The sequence below is a fragment of the Talpa europaea genome, assembly GCF_964194135.1.
Source record: "Talpa europaea genome assembly, chromosome: 13".
NCBI classification, from domain to species: Eukaryota; Metazoa; Chordata; class Mammalia; order Eulipotyphla; family Talpidae; genus Talpa; species Talpa europaea.
In genome coordinates this window covers 59,797,912-59,817,266 of record NC_140080.1, presented here as the reverse complement: position 1 = coordinate 59,817,266, position 19,355 = coordinate 59,797,912, and the positions used below count along the sequence as shown (strand labels likewise).

The following is a 19,355-nucleotide window of genomic DNA, read 5'->3' as shown; positions in this document are numbered from 1 at the left end:
ATGCTCAATGATTCTATCCAGGTCAGTAATTTTCAAAGAATGGTTCTTAAAATTAGGGTGGTGCCCAAGATCCTTTCAGGGGTTTCATGACAGTTAACAGTATTTCCATAATAATATCAATAACATCAAGATATTATGTGGCTTTTTCATGTTGACATAGCACTAATGATGTAAAGCAAAGATGGGTAAAACTGTTGGTTACTTAGCAAAGTTACCACTCTCTTTAATGAGACCTGGGTAGCATATATTTCCTGATATGAGCAAAATGTCACTTCTATGGTATTCTTGTCAAAGTACATCATCTGAATTAAACCATGAGTAAATATCTGACAAACCCAGCCTGAGGGATATCCTATAAAATTATTGGTCAGTGTCAAGGTCATGAAAGACAAAGAAATGTTGAGGAACTGGCCCAGATTGGAGAAAACTAGAAGACAAGTAAATGCAAAGTATAATCCTGGATTGGATTCTGAATCAGAAAAAGGACATGAGTGGGACAACTAGTGAAATATCAGTAAGGTAGATGGACTATTCAATAATATACTAATGTTATTTTCCTAATATCGGTTACACTTTGTAAAGATGTTAACAATTGAAGAAAATAGGGTAAAAGGAAACTCTTAAATTGTATTATAATTTTTTACAATTCTGAAACTATATCAGAATGAAAGGTTAATTCTTTTTTAATTTTACTATTATATAAACAGATAACATGCACTGAATTTAATAAATATACTAGTTAACCTTAAGAACGTAAAATTGGGTCTCCCTGGTAACACAAAGAGTCTAGTCTCACTATGAAGCTTTCCACAGCCACTGCAGCACGAGTTCAATCCCCGGCCAGGGAGCTGACCCACAAGACACAGCAGACCTCTCCTTGCCCACTCCAAGGCACAGCAGTCTTGCCTACTGCTCCCTTCAGCAGTGTATTTCAGCCAATGTGCCCATTCTGCTCCCCATGCTGTCTCTGGTGAATCCTCTCTCACCCCCCACACCCCCTGCGCCTCTGGCCTATACCCCAGCTCTTGTATGCATAAATAAAATAAATCTTAAAAAAAAAAAAAAAAGAATCTACAAATTGCCAGCAGATGCCACTTAGTAAATATTTTGAAGGAAAAAAATTAGAAAAGAAAAACATTTAAAGTAGCTTTACAGTCCTGGGGCAAAACCAGAACCAAGAGAGTATAAATTCATTTAGTCCATTAAAAGACAATGAAGAAATTAAACCAAGAAATTAAAATAAGTTTCAACAAGCATTTTGTATGAAGGTTAGTTATTCATATTTAGAAGAGCTTTTTAATGTTTGCTAAATGAATCAAATTAACATGACAAACTGCTACACACAACAAATTAATGTGCAAAATTATCTTGTAAATTGAACTAAGATTCTAAATATTGCCTCTAAAAAATACCTTTTCCATAAGAAAATGAAGTTACTTATATGACAGATATACTCTACATTACCATGATATAGACATAATTAATATCCCTTCAAAAATCACTGTAATACAGGTTTGTTGTTTACCTTTACCTTTACACTGGAAAGATATTATTTTCCCCATGAACTGACAATTACTGATCCAAGATGCCTCCAAATTATTGAGTTGTGGTCAACTTTAGCTGGAAGTAGTATGATAAAATTTCAAGAGTGTGCAGAAAGGAGTGTGCCTCATACAGTATGGCTGAGATTGCAAAAAATGGTAAATGCCTTGGGAGGATAACTAGTCAGTATCTCTCAAAATGTTAAATATGTGTACCCTGCATGCAGCAATTCCACTTCAGTAGTACTCAGCACATATCCATATATACATAAGGGTATATGTATTATTCACTGTGTCACTGTAAATAAGAAGACCTGAAACAATATAAATGCCCACCAATAAAGCAATGATTAAATAAATTACTGCATGTAGTCACCAGAATACCATGCAGCTATGAAAGAATAAGGTAGACCTATATATGCTAACATGGAATAATCACCACTATATATTAGTAAGTGAAAGAACCAAAAGTGCAGAATATAGTTTACCATTTATGTTTAAAGGGAAGTGTTTATTTACAATATATTAATATATATGCTTAAAATGAATATTCTGCAAGGAAACAAAAGAAAATTATAATAGCTGCCTTCCCCCAACTTTGTTTGCATATACATCCTTTCCATGTTTAAAAAGCCATCTAACAACACAACTTTTTGAAGTATCTGTTCAAAATCTGAGTTGGGCTGTATTAACTTCCTTTTTCTTGTTGCTAACAATAACCAAGAACCGATTTCAGATTTAAGCTTTGTCCAGCTCTTATACAAAATCTTAGAAGCTTATTTATACATTCTGAATAACATCAAAATTTTAATTTGAATTATTTTCTATTGAATAGTGTCAAAGATAAAGCTATAAAAATGAAGTAATTTACAAGACTAAAATTAATTAGATCCTTATTTTGTGAAAAGAACCCTTCAGTTTACACATATTAACAAACACCTCTGGAAATTTTGTGAATCGAGGATACTGACTCATTACTGTGTTAAGTAAGAGATAAGTCTCTGACATAACCTTACATGTAAACAACATGTAAACAACAAAAAAATCTGATGTCCCCTATGCCTAACTTCCATTTGGAAAAAGTATTGAACACAAAGAAATGGTTCAATAACCTATTTTTTCTCTATTGCTAAAATGATTAAAAGTGAAACAATCTAGATGAAAAGTGATTTTACAGAGTCCCCAGGAGCACTGAACTCCAATTCTCTATTAGAAGAGGCCAAAAAAAAAAAAGAAAAATCTCAACAAATCCGAGGTACCAACAGCCCGTCGGCAATTGTAACCGGTCAACTAAACACCATATGGCAAGGCAAGCCTCTCTTCACAGTTATCACTTGGTGCCTGATGAATTTCAATGGCTTATTAGACAGGCTGCCCCAGCCACCTTCACTAGAGGGGAGCTGTCTGTTGTCTCCCCGGCGCTTTGTGCCTTGCAGGCTTGAAAGCATCCTGGTCACGGTGGGGCCATCAATTCCCTTGGGGACAGCAGGGTCTTTAAAGCCAGTTTTTGTTTCCCGAACAGTGACCCTACAATTCTTCCCGGCTCTCTCCCCGGCCACCGCGGGCTCCTCCGGGGCGCCCCGCCGCCCACCCCGCCCTCCGCGTCCCCGCCTCGCGCGCAGGCCCGGGCAGGTGGCCATGGCTTACCCGTGGGCGCGCTGTCCAGGATGCGCAGGTCGTAGGCCCCGGAGCAGCGGTAGTTGGCGGCCGTGCCGTTGTCCCACACCACCACCACCTCCTCGGGACTTTCGAAGCTCCGGACCGTGCCCACATGGCCTTCCCCGCCGTCCTGCTTCCCCCACTTCCAGTCCGGGCCGCGCACCACCCGGGCCCCGACCCCCTCCACCATCACCCGGTTATTCCGGGAGTTACTCATCGGGGCCCGGGCGGTGGGCTCCGCCGCCGCCGCTGCTGCCGCCGCCGGGGGCCCCGTGAGGGAGCCGAGCCCGGGCCGGACTCTCGGCGCCGGCGGGGGCGGCAGGGAGCCCCGCGGGACGCGAGCGTAATTCACCGGGGCGGCGGCGCGCTCCCCGCCGAGCCCGCAGCCGCTCCCCAGCCGTCGCCGCCGCCGCCGCGCCCCCCCGCTCAGACTGGAGGCCCGCCCGCGGCCGCTCCGAGGCGGGGGCGGCAACCGCGGCCGGCGAGCGCAGGGGAGGGGGCCCCGGGCGGGAGCTCCCCGCGTCCCGCGGACTCCGGGCCCGGCTACGGCGGCGGCCCCCCAGGGAAACGAGCGCCGGGGGCCGGGGCCGGCTCGCCCGGGGAGGACTGGGGAGCCGAGCTGAAGGACCGGCGCTGCTGCTCGCGGGACCCCTCGCTCCGGCGTGGGGTCCGAGCGCGGCGCCGCCGCCCGCCGCGGGCAGTGGGGTTACCTCCCGGCTCTCGGGCCCGCCGGCCCCCTTCGCTGCCCCTGCGCGCGCCGCCGCGCTCCGCCCCGCCACAGAGCCCCCGCCAGCCGAGCGCGGCTCCACATCCGGGTACTAACGAACCCCAGCCCCGAGCGGCGCCTTCTCTGAGTAACTACAGGGAGGTTTCTTAGCAACACCAGGGTGGGAAGGGTTTTGGACAGGCGTGCGACAGGGTAAAGAAAGGAGAAGAAAACCGATCCCTAAGCGTCTAGCCAGGGCCCAGGAGGAATGCGCGTGCGCACGGCCGGGGAGGGGTGCGGGAGGAGGGGCGGGAGAGCCGCCGCCTGAGGCGACGGAGGGGCGGCTGCTTGGGGTTCCTGCCAGCGGGTGGTGCGGCGCTCCCCATTGGCTATGGAGAAAGGGGCGGGGCAAGGAACTGTCGGAGAGTTGGGGGGGTGTGGCCCGAGGAAGCCGGGATGGGGCTGCGACCCCGGCTGCCGAAACTGGGGAGCTATGAGAGCCGACGCTCCTGAAGGTCTAGAACCTAGTTGTACTAGGTGTGAATTTGAGATTCCATGTTGCCTTAGTCTTCTTTTTTTTTTTTTTAAAGATTTATTTATACAAGCACTGGGTACAGTCAGAAGCGCGGGAGGGTGAGAGAATTCACCAGAGCCAGAGCGGGGAGCAGAGCAGGCAGAAGGACCAAAGTACACTGCTGAGGGGAGCAGCGGGTGGCAGGAGAGGTCTGCGCGCCATGTGGGACCCTCGCCCGGTGGCCGGGGATCGAACCGTCGCTGCAGAGGCTGCGGGCAGCTTCGCAACCCAGCGCTCAACCACTGCGCCACCAGGGGAGGCCCCTTAGGCTTCTTTTTTTAACGGAATCAGGAACGGGAGAGATTGTGGCACAGATTAAGGACGACCTCTGTTTTGTATGTGTAAATTGAAAACATTTCAGATCAGTGCGTGTCACTAGTGATGTGGTTTTTAGCTGAAGGAAATGGTTCTGAATGATGTCAGCAAAGGATAAAGGCCTTGAAGGTGTGTCTTCCTTCCTGCGCAGTCAGAATAGTAAGTGCAAACTGTGCAAGCTGCTGGGAAAGTCTTTACAAGTATCCAGCCCTTTGATAACTCCCACCCACCTATGACATAATCCAACCCCTAATTGCAAAAGACAACTCTGAAAAATAAATAAGAGGGCTAACAGTGGTTTCTGGCTGCTATTACTTAATGACATTTTGGTGTCTAGGATTTAAAACCTTTTTTTCACAACCCAGCAGGAAGAATTGTTAGCTTAAAATGTTGCTGTTCTTGAGAGGAAGAAACAAGGAATACTCCAACAGAATGGAATAATCAAGCAAAAAGAAAAGGAGTGAAAATGTAGCCAGTAAATTATTATGTAGTGAAATAAATGAAATGTTCTTAATTTTTCATGTAAATAAAACTAAGAAAAATACCAATATGAAGTTCAAAGGCCGAAAAGAAGTAATTTTAGAGAGAATATTCTGATATGCTCCCTACCACTGGATTCCCAGCAACTTCACCAAGGTGATATAAGACCTTAATTTTCCTTGAGATTAACTCCAGTCCACTGATATGCACTGACATCTTATGAAAGCAACTAGAGTTCTTGACACTTCGGATTCACCAAGTCAAATCAATATAATGTCATCAGTGTCATGGACTAGCATCATGTCCTATAGGATGGTGAGACAATCAAGGTTTCTGTAAATTATGTTATGACAGAAAGCAGTAGTCTTTACATAGCCCTAAGGAAAAACATTGAAGGTATGCAGTAGCTCCTGCTAGGTGAAAGCAGTATATTTTGTGATGATACTTGTTAAGAGAGACCAAAAAAAAAAAAACCACTAACAATAACTGCAGCAGTGGAGCTGCATATTGATATGCTCCATAAAAGAGGTCATGTCTAAAACAGTAGCTGCAGTTGAGGCACTACCTGATTAAATTTACAATAATATGCAAGAGGCATCTTCCTTTACAGGCTAAATATCAAATTAAATAAGAAGGTGATAGTGATAGGCATCTTCTGCATTTTTTGAATCCATGATCATGACTCTAATCTCTGCAATACCCTAAGAATGTAGTTTTGCTTTGAATTTATTGGATTTATTATTTTGATCAGAAGGTATAGTTACAGGACTTTCTTATTAATAGTCTCACTCCATTGATCAGGGAACCAATATGCATATTCTTCCAGTTGTCAAGTATGTGTATTACAACTATACATTCAGGAATTATGGAACTAACTGACTAGCTTTCTGAAATTATACAGTGTACTAGAACAAAATTGGGATTAACCATGGGCCTCCCTAAATAGCCACTCTGATCAATGGCTTCTTTGATGCCCACAGTCTTATAGTCAGTACATAGAAATTCCCAAAAGGGAAATTTCCCTTTCCCTACTGCCCATTTGCTGTAGAAAATGACTGCTGGTCCCTTTGGGGAAAAAATAAGAGAGGAAGAATTAAGGGATGAATTTTGGGCTGTGTCAAGGGGTCCTTTCTTCATGAAGACCAATGAAATGGTTTACATCCATCCACTGGATAAAAGCAACATTGCTCTTCATTGTGGTGACTCAAGTCAGATCTTTACCTACCAGAGCTAGTTTTTCTAACTGATTACATCAAACTTACTTAAGTAAAATGCCCATCTATTTAATTCACTGTGATTAAAACCCATCACCAAAGATCTGTGTAAATTTAAATATTCTGATTGCCATTCTGGCATTAATGCCCATTTTAGTAACTGTTTTCATCTGGTCTTTGGTAGCTAAGCATGGATGACTAGCTTCTGTTACACTGTCTTGAAATCAGGGAACCCACTTCAATGGTGAAATATCCCTGACCTGCAGATGGTACCTATTAATGAGCTTAAAGACACTAGTGTTTCCCTCATCAATATATTTCTCAACATCTTAGCAAAAAGAGGATCCTCTGAGACAAATTTTCCTATTCCAGAAGCTTTGGCATTATTTCTAGGGTAAGTAAAGTATCAGGCTCTTCCGCCCTCCCACTATTAGATTAGCTGCATGCCTGATGGCAGGCACTTGGAGTAGGGTGTAGGCATGCATAGGTGGGATACACCTGGGCTAACACTGGGCTTATAAGGGTGGTGTCACAAGGACACCAGCAGAGCAAAAGAGAAGCCATGAGAGAATGCTAGAGAGCCCAGAAAGTGTGAAGGCCTGCTGGGGGGCCTCCTGGCCCCCTGGCGCCCCTGCCTGCCATGTACCTGGTAAACTCAATAAAAGCCTGAAAAAGCTACCAAGTTTTTTCAGACTCTCTAGGACTCTCCTTTATCCTGTCTGCTCAGATTGTAGATACCTGCTCTGTGCCATCCTGCCACTATAAAATTATACCATGGAGGTTTTGGCATCTCAACCTACTGAAATAAGTCACCATTAAGTCCAGTTTCCAGTTAGAGGACCTGCTGCTTTAGCTACTACACATATCTGAAAACTCTGGTAAGTGTTCCAAGTCAAATTCAGCAATTCAATGTTAAATTCTGTTCTTTTTTTGACTGTCACTTGTAGAAGACTCTCCTACAAATATTCTGGGTCTCGACAATATTAACTTGCAAAATCTTGCATCTGGGGAGATTTTTTTAACTTTTATTTTTACATAGACGAACTGGGGCATAGGCCAGAGATGCAGGAGGGTGGTGAGAGGATTTACCAGAGGCAGAGTGGGGAGCAGAACAGGAGGATTTACTGAAACACGTTGCTAAGGGGAGTAGCAAGTGAGAATTTTGCACAATATGTGTGTTAGCTCCCTGACCAGGGATAGAACTCAGGCTGCAGCATATTTGGGGAGACATATAATCTATCTTCTCCCAGGTCAGTCAAGAAACTACTTCAGATGAATTCCCTGCAGGGTCTTTAATCAAGGGAAAGTTAATCTCCTCAGATGTGGGCAAAGGAATGTTTTAGTTGGCAAAGAAAGGTCAGGGAAGGAAATTCTACTCTTCAATTAAAAACAAACAATGCAACAACAATTTGGTTGGATCTCAAGGGCATTATCTCAAAGGGGAACTTTCTGTTTAATTCCATTTATATAACATTCTTGAAGAGACAAAATCATAGTGAAAGAGAACAGATCAGTAATTACCAGAGTTAGAGTTGGGGGAAGGGTATGACTTTTAAGGGGTATCACAAGAGTTCCTTTGTGAGATGGAACAATTCTGAATTCTGATTGTGATGACAGTTACATAACTTCATTCCTCTGAAAAAATGTCATAGAATTGTATGTACACCCAAAAAGAGTGCATGTAAATTGACAAAATCTGAGTAAGGTCTATACCTGAGTTAATAATACTATACCAATATTAGTTTCTACTTTTTACAAGGTAAAGATAGTTATGTGAGATATTATCATCATCACATAAACTGAACAAAGAGTACATGGAAATTCTATTTTCACAACATATAAGTCAAACTTTTAAAATAAGAGGTTAGGAAAGGAAGAGTAAGGAGGGAGGAAAGGAATCAAAGGAATTCAAGTATCTCAGATTTGTCTGAATTCACCCAAATGTCTTCATTCTACATTTCAGGGTCCTACTTTTTCCCCACTCTGTGCCCCAACCTTTACATGGAAGTTTATATGATATCTCAATGATATCATTGCATGCATGTGTGAATCACGACTGATATTTCCTTCTCTGCTGTAGACTTCTTTTACATGAAATAATAAATATCCCTGTTTAAGTTGTTTTTAGATACTTCTTGTTTAGTTGTGGGGTTTTTTTGTTTGTTTTTGACAGATTCTGCTTATTTGTACAAGAAGACACCAGTGTCCTGCAGACAGCAGCTCAGGGGTCGTACCAGTCCTTCTGTGCTTAATGGGCAGACAGGATTCTCTATTCTGAAATCTTTGTGGGGGGCCTGGGCACCTTTGGGAACCTGCATTGTAGCTCTATCCTTGGCCTTGGTCTTTAGCCAGGAAACTCTGAGACCTGTGGTAATACTGGCATATGTACATTTCCCAAATTTGGGGTGAGCTATGTAGGCAAGTCAACTGAGCTCATGACTGCTGCCCTTTGGGATGTTCACCAGGACCATCTTGGGCTTTACAGGAGCCCTGATAACCTCAGCACATGCACCCGTGGCTTTGGCATTGTTGACCTGCATCTTCTACAGGCCCTTCTTGTTGTGCTTCCTAGCAAAGCGAAGGCTCCTAAGGAACTTGGGGTCCACCCCCTTAAGAGATTCTTATCTTTGTAGTCAGCGTTTCTTGATGCCATTTCTGTGCCATTTTGGGGATTGGTTGTGTGAACTGTGGTTCTTGGACTTGGCCATTTCTATGCGGAACCCTCCAGCTCCCCAGACACCTTTTGTTATTTTTGTAACTTGAAGCTGAAAGCAATCCTAACTCACATTCTTGATTAATAATTAGATACGAATGGAGATAGTCTCTAGTCACTTCCATCCTCTTCCTTCTGAAAATTATTTTTTGTAAAAATCAAAACAGTGTTATATTAGTTGAGATCTTTTTCTTTCAAGGACAGAAAACTCAAAGTGGCTTAGCCACTTTTCCTTGATTCTTTGCTTCCTCTGTAGTTACCAAGTGACCTCAAGCTACTAGAAGTTCTAGCAGAAAAGAACTTTCTGCTAGTGCGCCTCCCCCACCATCTCTCACACTAGTCCCAGCAAGTCTCCTTCTGACACAATGATCCTATCCTTGAAACAAACTCTGAGGTTATGATGGGTGTAGGGTAAATGATTGTCTGGCTTTTCTGCCCTCCCACCATTAGGATTGATGATGGATCCCTGCAGTCCTAAATGCATGCCTGATGGCGGGCACCTGGAGTGGGGTGTGGGCCTAGGTAGATGGGATTCACCTGGGCTGAGACCGGGCCTATAAGGGCAGCATTACGGAACAGAACCACCAGAAGGAGAACAAGTGAGAGCAGAACAGAGCCAGCAGAAGAGCAGCCTCCCAGCTGCACTGCCCCCCACCCCGCCCCTCTGCTGTCTACCTGGTAAAATAGCAATAAAAGCCTGAAAAAAACAAAAACAAGGGCTCCGGGACTCTCTCCTTTGCCTGCTCTGGCCCTTCCTGCTGCTACGATGGGCCTGGTTTCATGTCACTCTTAAATTGGGTTTGGTATTATAACAGGGTGGTTCCCAGGAAAGGGAGTAGTTGAGTTCCAGGTTTCCTGCCCCACCCAAAAAGGGTAGAGCTGAGCAGGGAGAAGAAGAAGCTACAGAGAAGACTGAGGAAGGAAGGAAGCAGGATGGAGCCAGAAGGAGACCTGGAGGAGGCACGTGGAGCCGAAAGAAACATGAAGAAACTGTGCATGCATTTTGGTTGTGGACTGGTTGACACAGATGTGGGTGAGAGACCCGTGGGGAGGTGACAATGTTGGGTTTTGTCTTGATTTTGATTTTGCTCTTTTCCTCCCAGACTTGTCTCATCCTTTTCTGTGGGTCCCCACTGGAAGATGCTTTAGACTTGTGGCAGGCTTTGGGGCCTTGTTCTCAGCCAATCCTGCTTGGGTGGACTTTTACCCACAAGGGGAAGGGTAACTTTGGGTGCTTGATTTAGAAACTGTGTTCTTTGCCTCCTGAATTATTTACTAATTGTATTAAAGTTCCTTTACTTTAAAGTCTCATGTTTTGTGTTGATGCGGTGGATGACAGAATCTATTTAGAGCAGGTAGGTTTGCCAGGTCTGGGGTGGCCCTCTCCCTGCTCTGTAACAGTATCAGTTCTACCCAAAGCACTTGGTCTAATTGTGAAAGCAAGAATACCAATGCCAAAGAAAGCAGAATAAATGCTCAAGAAAAAAATGGAAAATAAATATAGGGTAAATGAAAAATTATCAGGCTTTTCCACCCTCCTGTCATTAACATTAATGATGGATCCCTGCAGCCCTACATGCATGCTTGATGGCAGACACCTGGGGTAGGGTGTGGGCATGCATTGGTGGGCACATCTGGGCTGAGACGGGGTTATAAGGGCGGCATCACAGGGACACCAGCAGAATGAGAGTAGAACCAGCAGAGCAGCAAAGGAGAAGCAGAGACCATAAGAGAATGCCAGAGAACCCAGAAAGAGTGAAGACTCATCAGGGGCTGGGAGGCCTGCCAGCCTCCGGGCCACCCCACCGCCCCCCAGCTCCTCTGCCTGCCGTGCATCTGGGTGCCGCACAACAAATGGTGTAAAAAATAAAAGCCTGAAAAAGCCACCGAGGGCTCCAGGACTGTCCTTTACCCATCTGCCTGGATCATAGAGATCCTGCTCTGTGCCTTGCTGGCACTATAATAAATATATTAACAAGCATGTTAGAACATATTCCGTAACGCTTAATTTCCAATTAAGGAAAACTCACTTTCAGAAAATACCATATGAATGAATTATTCCTGATGAATAATTTTCCCCTTAAAAGAATAGTTAATTGTTTTAATTTAAACAATCTGTTTGAATTCTGAAACAGATTGAGGAAATCATCTGACCTTTTAGATAGTGTCAGCATTTTGAATAGCAACAATGTAGTGAAATGAAGCCAGCACTGAAGTTAGATTTTTATTTCAGCTTAACACTGAGACTTAGTATTAGATCTGTGAATTTCTCTTGTCTTGTGTATAAGGAGTCAATTATACTTGCACATATAATGGTTCTTCGTTTATAATGTATCCTAACATGCTGGTTTTGTTGGAGGAAAGGATGCCCTGAACAAACTCCACAAATAGGTTATTTTTTAAAAGATTATTTATACAGGAGCTGGGGTACAGGCCAGAGATGCGGGGGGTGATAGGATTCACCAGAGACAGAATGAGGAACAGAACACGCAGAGTGAATACACTGCTGAGGGCCTCCCCGGTGGCGCAGCGGTTGAGCGCTGGGTTGCGAAGCTGCCCGCAACCTCTGCAGCGACGGTTCGATCCCCGGCCACCGGCGAGGGTCCCACATGGCGCGCAGACCTCTCCTGCCGCCCGCTGCTCCCCTCAGCAGTGTACTTCGGTCCTTCTGCCTGCTCTGCTCCCTGCTCTGGCTCTGGTGAATTCTCTCACCCTCCCACGCTTCTGACTATACCCAGTGCTTGTATGAATAAATAAAAAATAAATAAAATTTAAAAAAAATCTTAAAAAAAAAGAAATACACTGCTGAGGGGAGCAGCGGGAGAGACAGGAGAGATTTGCTGGGCTATGTGGGTTTCTTCCTGGCCGGACAGGGATTGAACTCATGCTGCAGAGGCTTCAGATTGCTTCAAAGTGTGGTGCTTAACCCCTTGTGCCACCAGGGAGGTCCTCCACAAATAGGTTTTATGGACCCCACCCTGACCCCAGACCAAAGAGATCCAAGACAACCAAAGACTACAAATCCCATAATGTCATCACCACAGAAGGGAGGATTGCTGGGAACTGAGGGGGGAGTTAAGCAGCCAAGATTGATATATAATCAGACATGTGGGCCTTGGGGATCCTTGGTTTTCCCCTGGCTTTCAGCGTGTTACTGGGTGTAAGGGGCAGGAAGGCCACTGAGCAGGTTTTCTATGATTTGAGCAGACAGTGTAAAGGAGGAGAGTCCTGGAGCCCTCAGTAGCTTTTGCAGGCTTTTATTGGGATTTACCAGGTACAGGGTAGGCAGGGGTGCTGGGGGGCCAGGAGGCTGGTAGGCTTCCCAGCCCCCAGCAAGCCTTCACTGTCTGGGCTCTCCAGCCTTCTCTGGTGTTCTCTCTGCTTCTCTCGTGGTTCTCTGCTCTCTCTCCTTGTGGTTCCGCTTCTGCTGGCGTCTCCGTGACTCCACCCTTATAAGCCCAGTCTTAGCCCAGGTGAATTCCTTCTACCTATGCCCACACCCTATTCCAGGTGCCCGCCATCAGACATGCATTCAGGACCATAAGGATCCATCATCAATCCTAATGGTGGGAGGGCAGAAAAGCCTGATACTTTTTACCTTACCCTACACTGGGGTTCCAGCTCAGCAGAACTGGTAGGACACATTCACCAATTTATCTCTCTTTTTCCCTGAATCATTCATTTCTTCATTTTCCCCTTTTTGTAAATACTCTTTTTGAAACTTTTTGTGTGTGCCTGCAGTTGAGTCTCATAAGTCCCTTTAAAGAGCATGGGTGAGGACCCACAGTCAGGCCAACCCATTTCACATTGGAGCTGCTCTGTAACAGTTTGAGACCTCCCAAGGGTTGGTATCTAAGGAGTTAACAGCCAGTATTTCTATGGCCAACTTGTCAGAAATGAAAGCTTAATGGGGCTATAATCTATAATAAAACCTGTGTGCCAAGCTGGCTTTTGAAGGCACTGTGCTCAAAAGTGAAGACAATATCCAATATCTGTCAGAATATGTCTTTTGGAGGCTGTAGCATACTTGCATCATCTCCACAAAGTTGATTCAGCACCTCAGGTTCCAACCAGCAAATAGCAAATTCTTTTCCTATGCCCTTCCAATTAGATTCACCAACAATGAGAACTTAAGTGATGCATCAAGACTCATGAAATCTTTGTTTTTTTCCCCAAAAAAGGACTTTAGAGGGTAATTTTTCCTTGTGTTGGCATATAGTAACACATAAATTATTGGGCCTCCCTGGTGGCACAAGGGGTTGAGCACATCACTATGAAGCAATCCGCAGCCACTACAGCATGAGTTCAATTCCCAGGCCAGCCAGGGAACAAGCCACATGGCGCAGCAGACCTCTCCTATCGCATCTGCTGCTCCCCTCAGCAGTGTGTTTCAGTTGGTCTGCCTGTTCTGCTCCCTGCTCTGTCTCTGGTGAATCCTCTCACCCTCTGCATATCTGGCCTAAACCCCAGCTCTTGTATGCATAAATGAATAAATCTTTAAAAAAATATTCTCATAACTTCTCATGTTACCTTATAAGTGCTCTCAAGCATTTCATTGCCAAAAAAAAAAAAAAAAATGGCTTACAATTGGCAATGAGTCCAATTATAAGGCTTAGTGTCAAACTGCACAAGTTTTCTCTTTTGCAATTTTTCTGGTTCCAAGACTACCATAAAAGATAACATTTCACTAGAATATTCTGCTGAAAAGATGAAAAAATTCTAGAGATGGATGGTGGTGATAGTTGCATACCAATCTGAACACAATTTAATGCCGCTGAACTCTACACTTAAGATTAAAATGATAAATTCTGGGCCTCCCCGGGGGGCGCAGCGGTTGAGCACTGGGCTGCAAAGCTGCCTGCAGCCTCTGCAACACCGGTTCGATCCCCAGCTGCCGGTGAGGGTCCCACATAGCATGCAGACCTCTCCTGCCCCCCGCTGCTCCCCTCAGCAGTGTACCTCAGTCTTTCTGCCTGTTCTGCTCCCTGCTCTGGCTCTGGTGAATTCTCTCACCCTCCCGCGCTTCTGACTATGCCCAGTGCTTGTATAAATAAATAAATAATTTTTTTAAAAAATAAATAAAATAATAAATTCTGTGTTTTGTCACAATAAAAAAGAAACAGGAATTACAGTATGAGCCAGCAATTTCCCTCCCATGTATATATCTAAAAGAACTGAAAACAGGCATTCAAACAGGTATTTGCATCAGTGTTTACTATTATTAGCAATATCCAAAGGACGGAAACAATGAAAGTTGCCGCGGACCAGCACAGCGATGGACGATGAGGCCGTCTCAGGGTTGAGAGACTGCGCAGGGTGGTCAGGGATTCGATGAATAAATGACACACAGACACACTTCAAGAGAGTGAAAATCTGAGTGCGTCTTTATTAAGCTAGTGGTCAGTATATATATGTTTTTCTAAAAGCATAGGAACAGTGAACATCAAAGAGATCAGTTTGCTCATAGGCTTAGCTTAATTGACAGGGCAGTGATTTATGTCCGAAGTTACATCTGGACCTAGCCTCATTCCTAATTGGACAGGCTATAAATTCTTTCTACTGTTTTATATAATTATTTTCTAGTTGCACTATCATTTTTACTCATAATTAATTGTCATGGGTGAATTTATTTTATAATGCAGTTAATATCAAAGGTACTAAAGTTAAGCACATAATAGAAAGATTATTAAACTAACAATTCTATTATAACACAGTGTTTAGTAATGTTTCATTTGCATTAGCCTAATTATTAAATTATGTATGTTTTTTAATTAGCAATCAATGACCAGAAAAAGGAAAGATTTTAGAAAGACAGTTGTAGCAGAATAAAGTTTGTGGGCCTTGAGAAAGCGAGATAAGGTTCCAGGTGGTCAGCATTTCTTTTAATCATCTTTGTGGCAGCTTCTGGTGGTCATTATTTATTGGCAGGCATTCGGCTTCTCTGCATCTTAGGGAGTTTGCTGTTCTCCCCCTGCGCGCATGGTTCCTTGCCCACGCCGGACCTCAGGGACCATGGCAACAGCCATTAGCCCTGAGGGTCACTGCAGGGGGGGGGTGCAGCAGGTCCCCCTTTCTTTTTAGAACGAAGTTGGTAAGCATACATGTCACACTGGATGCGGTAGATGGACCTGTGAAGTGAACGGACACAGAAGGGAATAAACAAACAGAGAAGCAGGACAAGTAGGGAAAGAACAAGGAAGGAGAGAACAAGATGATACCAGTGAGTAGGAGTTAAAGATTGGAGAGTGGAAGCCAGAGAATGGGCAAAGGAAGAGACTGAAGTATCTAGGTGAGATTTACTGACAGCAGAGGTTTCAGACTGAAGAGATGCAAGGTCATGAGAGAGGTCATTGTCATGCCAGATGCCCAATAGGTGATGTTTAGTAAGATTGCAATGTAGAGAGGAATTATAACGCAAAGGTGTAACACAAATGAAACGAAACTGAACGTGGCAGCGAGTGGATAATTGCTGCTTAAGCAGCTGAACTTCATCTCCAATGGCAATAACAATTTCTTTCAGGGCATTTATCTTTCTTTCTAACTTGTAGTCAATGTCCCGCTGCACAGAGAGTGCCATGGTCACATTTTTGGTAAGGTCATTTACAAAAGAAGCTGTCTTAGCTTCCTGAATTAAAGCAACAGAGGAAGTAGCTAAGGAGGTAACCAGGGAAATTAGAGCAGCAATTCCTAGAATAAGGGTGGCAATAAAACATTTAGGACGGAGAAGAACATGTACTTCATCTAAAACTTGCATGGCAGTATTATCATACCAAGGCATATCATGTAAATCAACAGGTAACATAAAATAGGGGGGGCTTTTAAGTAAGACTACAACAGGATACAAACGAACAAGAGAGGGGATAATACAATTAGTAACAATGCAGCCAGAACAATGAATGGAGTAAGAAGTCCCACGCAATTGAATGCGTGTAGCTGAGGCGTTCCCCAGAAGTATAACGAAGGGGTATCCAACGTAGGCACGCACTGGGATCTTATCGGTGTCCTGTCCAGGTTGTTTGAAGTGTACATCATTAATGGCAGTGAAAAGACGAAAAAGTTTAGGCTTTATGACAGAGCTTTCTGTTTAGGGAACCGGGTTATTCAGTCCTGTCAATGGAGGCAAGCTTTCTCATCATTTTCAGAGATTTCTGGAACCCTACGAACAAAGCAGCAGTTTCTCCACATTTTAGTTTAGCTCTATGTCAACTTCCTGGAAGAATTGTACTCAAAGCCACACAAAAGGTTAGCTCTGCTAGAAAAAGAAAAAAAAATATATATCTATAACATTGTTGTAGAGTCTGGTCAGTCAAAACAAGAAAACTTTGTTGAATCAAGGCAAAATGTAAAAAAACATTTTCAATGTTATGCCAAACAAAACAGTAAAAATCAGGTGTATTTCCAACAGTCTATACAGTCCTTTGTAGAAAGATTTTTACTCTCAAAAGTTTATCATTTTGAATCAATTGAGGCCTTTGTGTGTGTGTGTGTGTGTGTGTGTGTGTGTGTGTAGAAACAAGTCCTGCAGACATTAAACCATTGAAGTATATAATATTGCAAGGCAACAATAATCATTGACAATTTACATACATATCAGGTATTGAAAGATTTTGTTTAAGAAAACCAATGTTAACATTTTTGTACATATTAGAGTTTTTCCATTTTCCCAAGTGACAGTGCTTTCCTTGTAGTGTAACTTTACCAGGTAAACCAGATAGGATAAATTTATCTAATGTCCTTCCCAGGAGGAAAGGGAAAAAGTTTGTGGAGTGTCTCTAAAGTTTTGCTGAGGTTCCACAAAATTTCCTTTAATTGATTAAATGACAGGCTACCAAATTTTACTTTAATTAAATGTTTGGGAAGCTGTGTCATAAATACTAGAAAACAGCAAAAACAACCATATTTAATCTCTATAAAAATTCTAGCCCTAAGTGATAATATTGACAATTAAATCATAACCTTTAATTGTCATCTCAAAAACCTTAGTTCTTTAGACACTAAAAGACATTATGTACCCAACATTATTAACCTAGACAAGGGCCAAGATTATACCCAATGCTAGTGTATAAGTACATGTTTTGAAACAACCCATTAGATTATAACTCAGTTACTATTAACCAAAAATTATTTCAGCTAATGTGTTCCCAAAACACTAAAATAATATAAATCATTTGAGTATACAAAATTTGTTTTCCTAAAATTCCTTTTTCAGATGTTCAACACTTTACTTAGCTTTGTTACTTTTAATTCCTTTAGACCTTTTAATATTTGTTTTAACACTTATCACTTTACTTTTAAGACCATTAAAATATCTATTTTTAATACATGTTTTTTTTTTTTAAACACACATTTCACATTACATTGATTTAGGATTGTCACATCTTTCATTAGCAGTAAGGCATTATAATATAATACTGTCATCTCTTTGAACTAGATGACTTAAATGTGAACACACAAGGTAATATGACATTAGAATTTTTAGCTTTTACAAATAGGTGCAAAAAGTAAACCTGAAAGTTTAGTTGTAGTTTTAGTTTCTGTTATGACTGGAATTCCATTTTGCATGGCTGTTAATAACATAACGGCACATACCTAGGTTTTTACAGGCTGGCTAATAAAGAAGCAATTAGGCAAATCAATAAAAACAAAAAAAATCAGAGCACCATATAGATACTATGTACATTTTTCACATACATGTGACTCAGTAGGAAAGACAAAAGTACCTTTTATACCAGAAATTTCTTTTGAAATAAACACATTTAAACAAAGTATTAATACTTAACATGACTGTAAGGCATATATGCTTTGAATTATATTATAAAATTTAAACTAGTTTTTGTTTATTAAAAAATTGTTTGATCAAGATGTCAAGATTTGTTTTGTGATAATTTATAAAGGCGCCATCTATAATTAGTCCTCCGGAGGTAAAAAACAAAACAAACACAAAGAAAGACAAACAGAAACAGAGATCTCTTGATATACATTTAAAATTTTGGCCATGTGCATATATTTTGAAACATAGTTATTTTATCAATATGTGTGAAGATACTGAGGTTTTTAATGAGTTAACAGCTAAAATCTGTACACAGAATAAGTGTCTAATCTTAATTATTACCAAAGACCTTGGGCTCGAGACCACAGCAGTCATGGCAGTTTTTACTAACTTTTTTGATAAGAAAATATTTTTGGAGTTTACATTTTTAAGAAATGATTTTTTGGCTTTAGGTTGTTAACACATTATGTCACTGGGAACGGCCATATATTAAAACATAAAAGAACACTAATTTTGATAACAGAAGAGGTAAATTTTTACAGTCTGCCTGTAAAATTTGAGGTTTAGAATTTAGCTCAAAAATGTTTGTATTATTACTTTATATTTTACCAGGTTAGTTTGTTTTAACAAGAAACTTAATGTTTTACAGGTCCCATAAGTAAAATTAAAAGCTTTTATTCAACCAATAAGCATTCTGTATAGCTTGTTAGCAGGTCAAAAGTAACTCAGCAGTTTTTGCCTAAGACAATGTAGATTTTAAAATCAGAGAAACACAGGGAAATGGAACTTTCTGGTAGAATGAACCAAAATAGTTATTTAAGGTGGATAATAGAAAAGTTCAGTCCTCCACAGCAGGAAGGTAGTAGAGACCTGTCAGTGATCCCAACACTGGAGAAAAAGTCCAGGCAGCTGCTTGTTGAGATCAAGGGCAGCCCCCACCAGCCCACTGCAGTGGGTTTATACTATTTTAATAAAAACTTTTTATTCATATTATAGTCATATAGTCTCATACACTCATATTTAACCATTTTTTATCACTTTAACAATTGTGAATGAACTTTGAATTTATAAATGTCTTATTTATCTATTTATTTATTTTTAAAGAAACAAATGGCAAAACTCCACCAGGGGGAACCTAGCCTCCTCCCCAAATAATTAACAGGAAAAGATTGGAGCATTTTTTTGTTTGTTTGTTTGTTTGTTTGTTTTATTTAAGATTATGACACATTATTTCTTATTTGTTTTTGAGTTTTTATTTTTATTTCAACAATTTTAGCCAAGTTTGAGCTGGAAATTTGGGCTGGATTTTGGAATGGTCTCATAATTGGGAGCCGATGCCTCTGCAAAGAGGTCAGTATTGGCTCTAGAATTAACTTTTGGCTT

General features: G+C 42.1%; 1 protein-coding gene across 1 annotated transcript in view; it reads right to left on the bottom strand.

Annotated features, from left to right (window-relative positions):
• The window catches only part of MIB1 (MIB E3 ubiquitin protein ligase 1), a gene marked incomplete at its 3' end in the record, with an annotated part of 116,853 nt that extends 113,381 nt beyond the window's left edge, over positions 1-3,472 (bottom strand). The window contains exon 1 of the mRNA XM_084252889.1: positions 3,189-3,472. Within this exon, the coding sequence (XP_084109015.1) occupies positions 3,189-3,417 (229 nt within the window). The 5' untranslated portion in view covers positions 3,418-3,472. The remainder of the gene's footprint in view (positions 1-3,188) is intronic.
• Between the last annotated feature and the right edge of the window lie 15,883 nt (positions 3,473-19,355).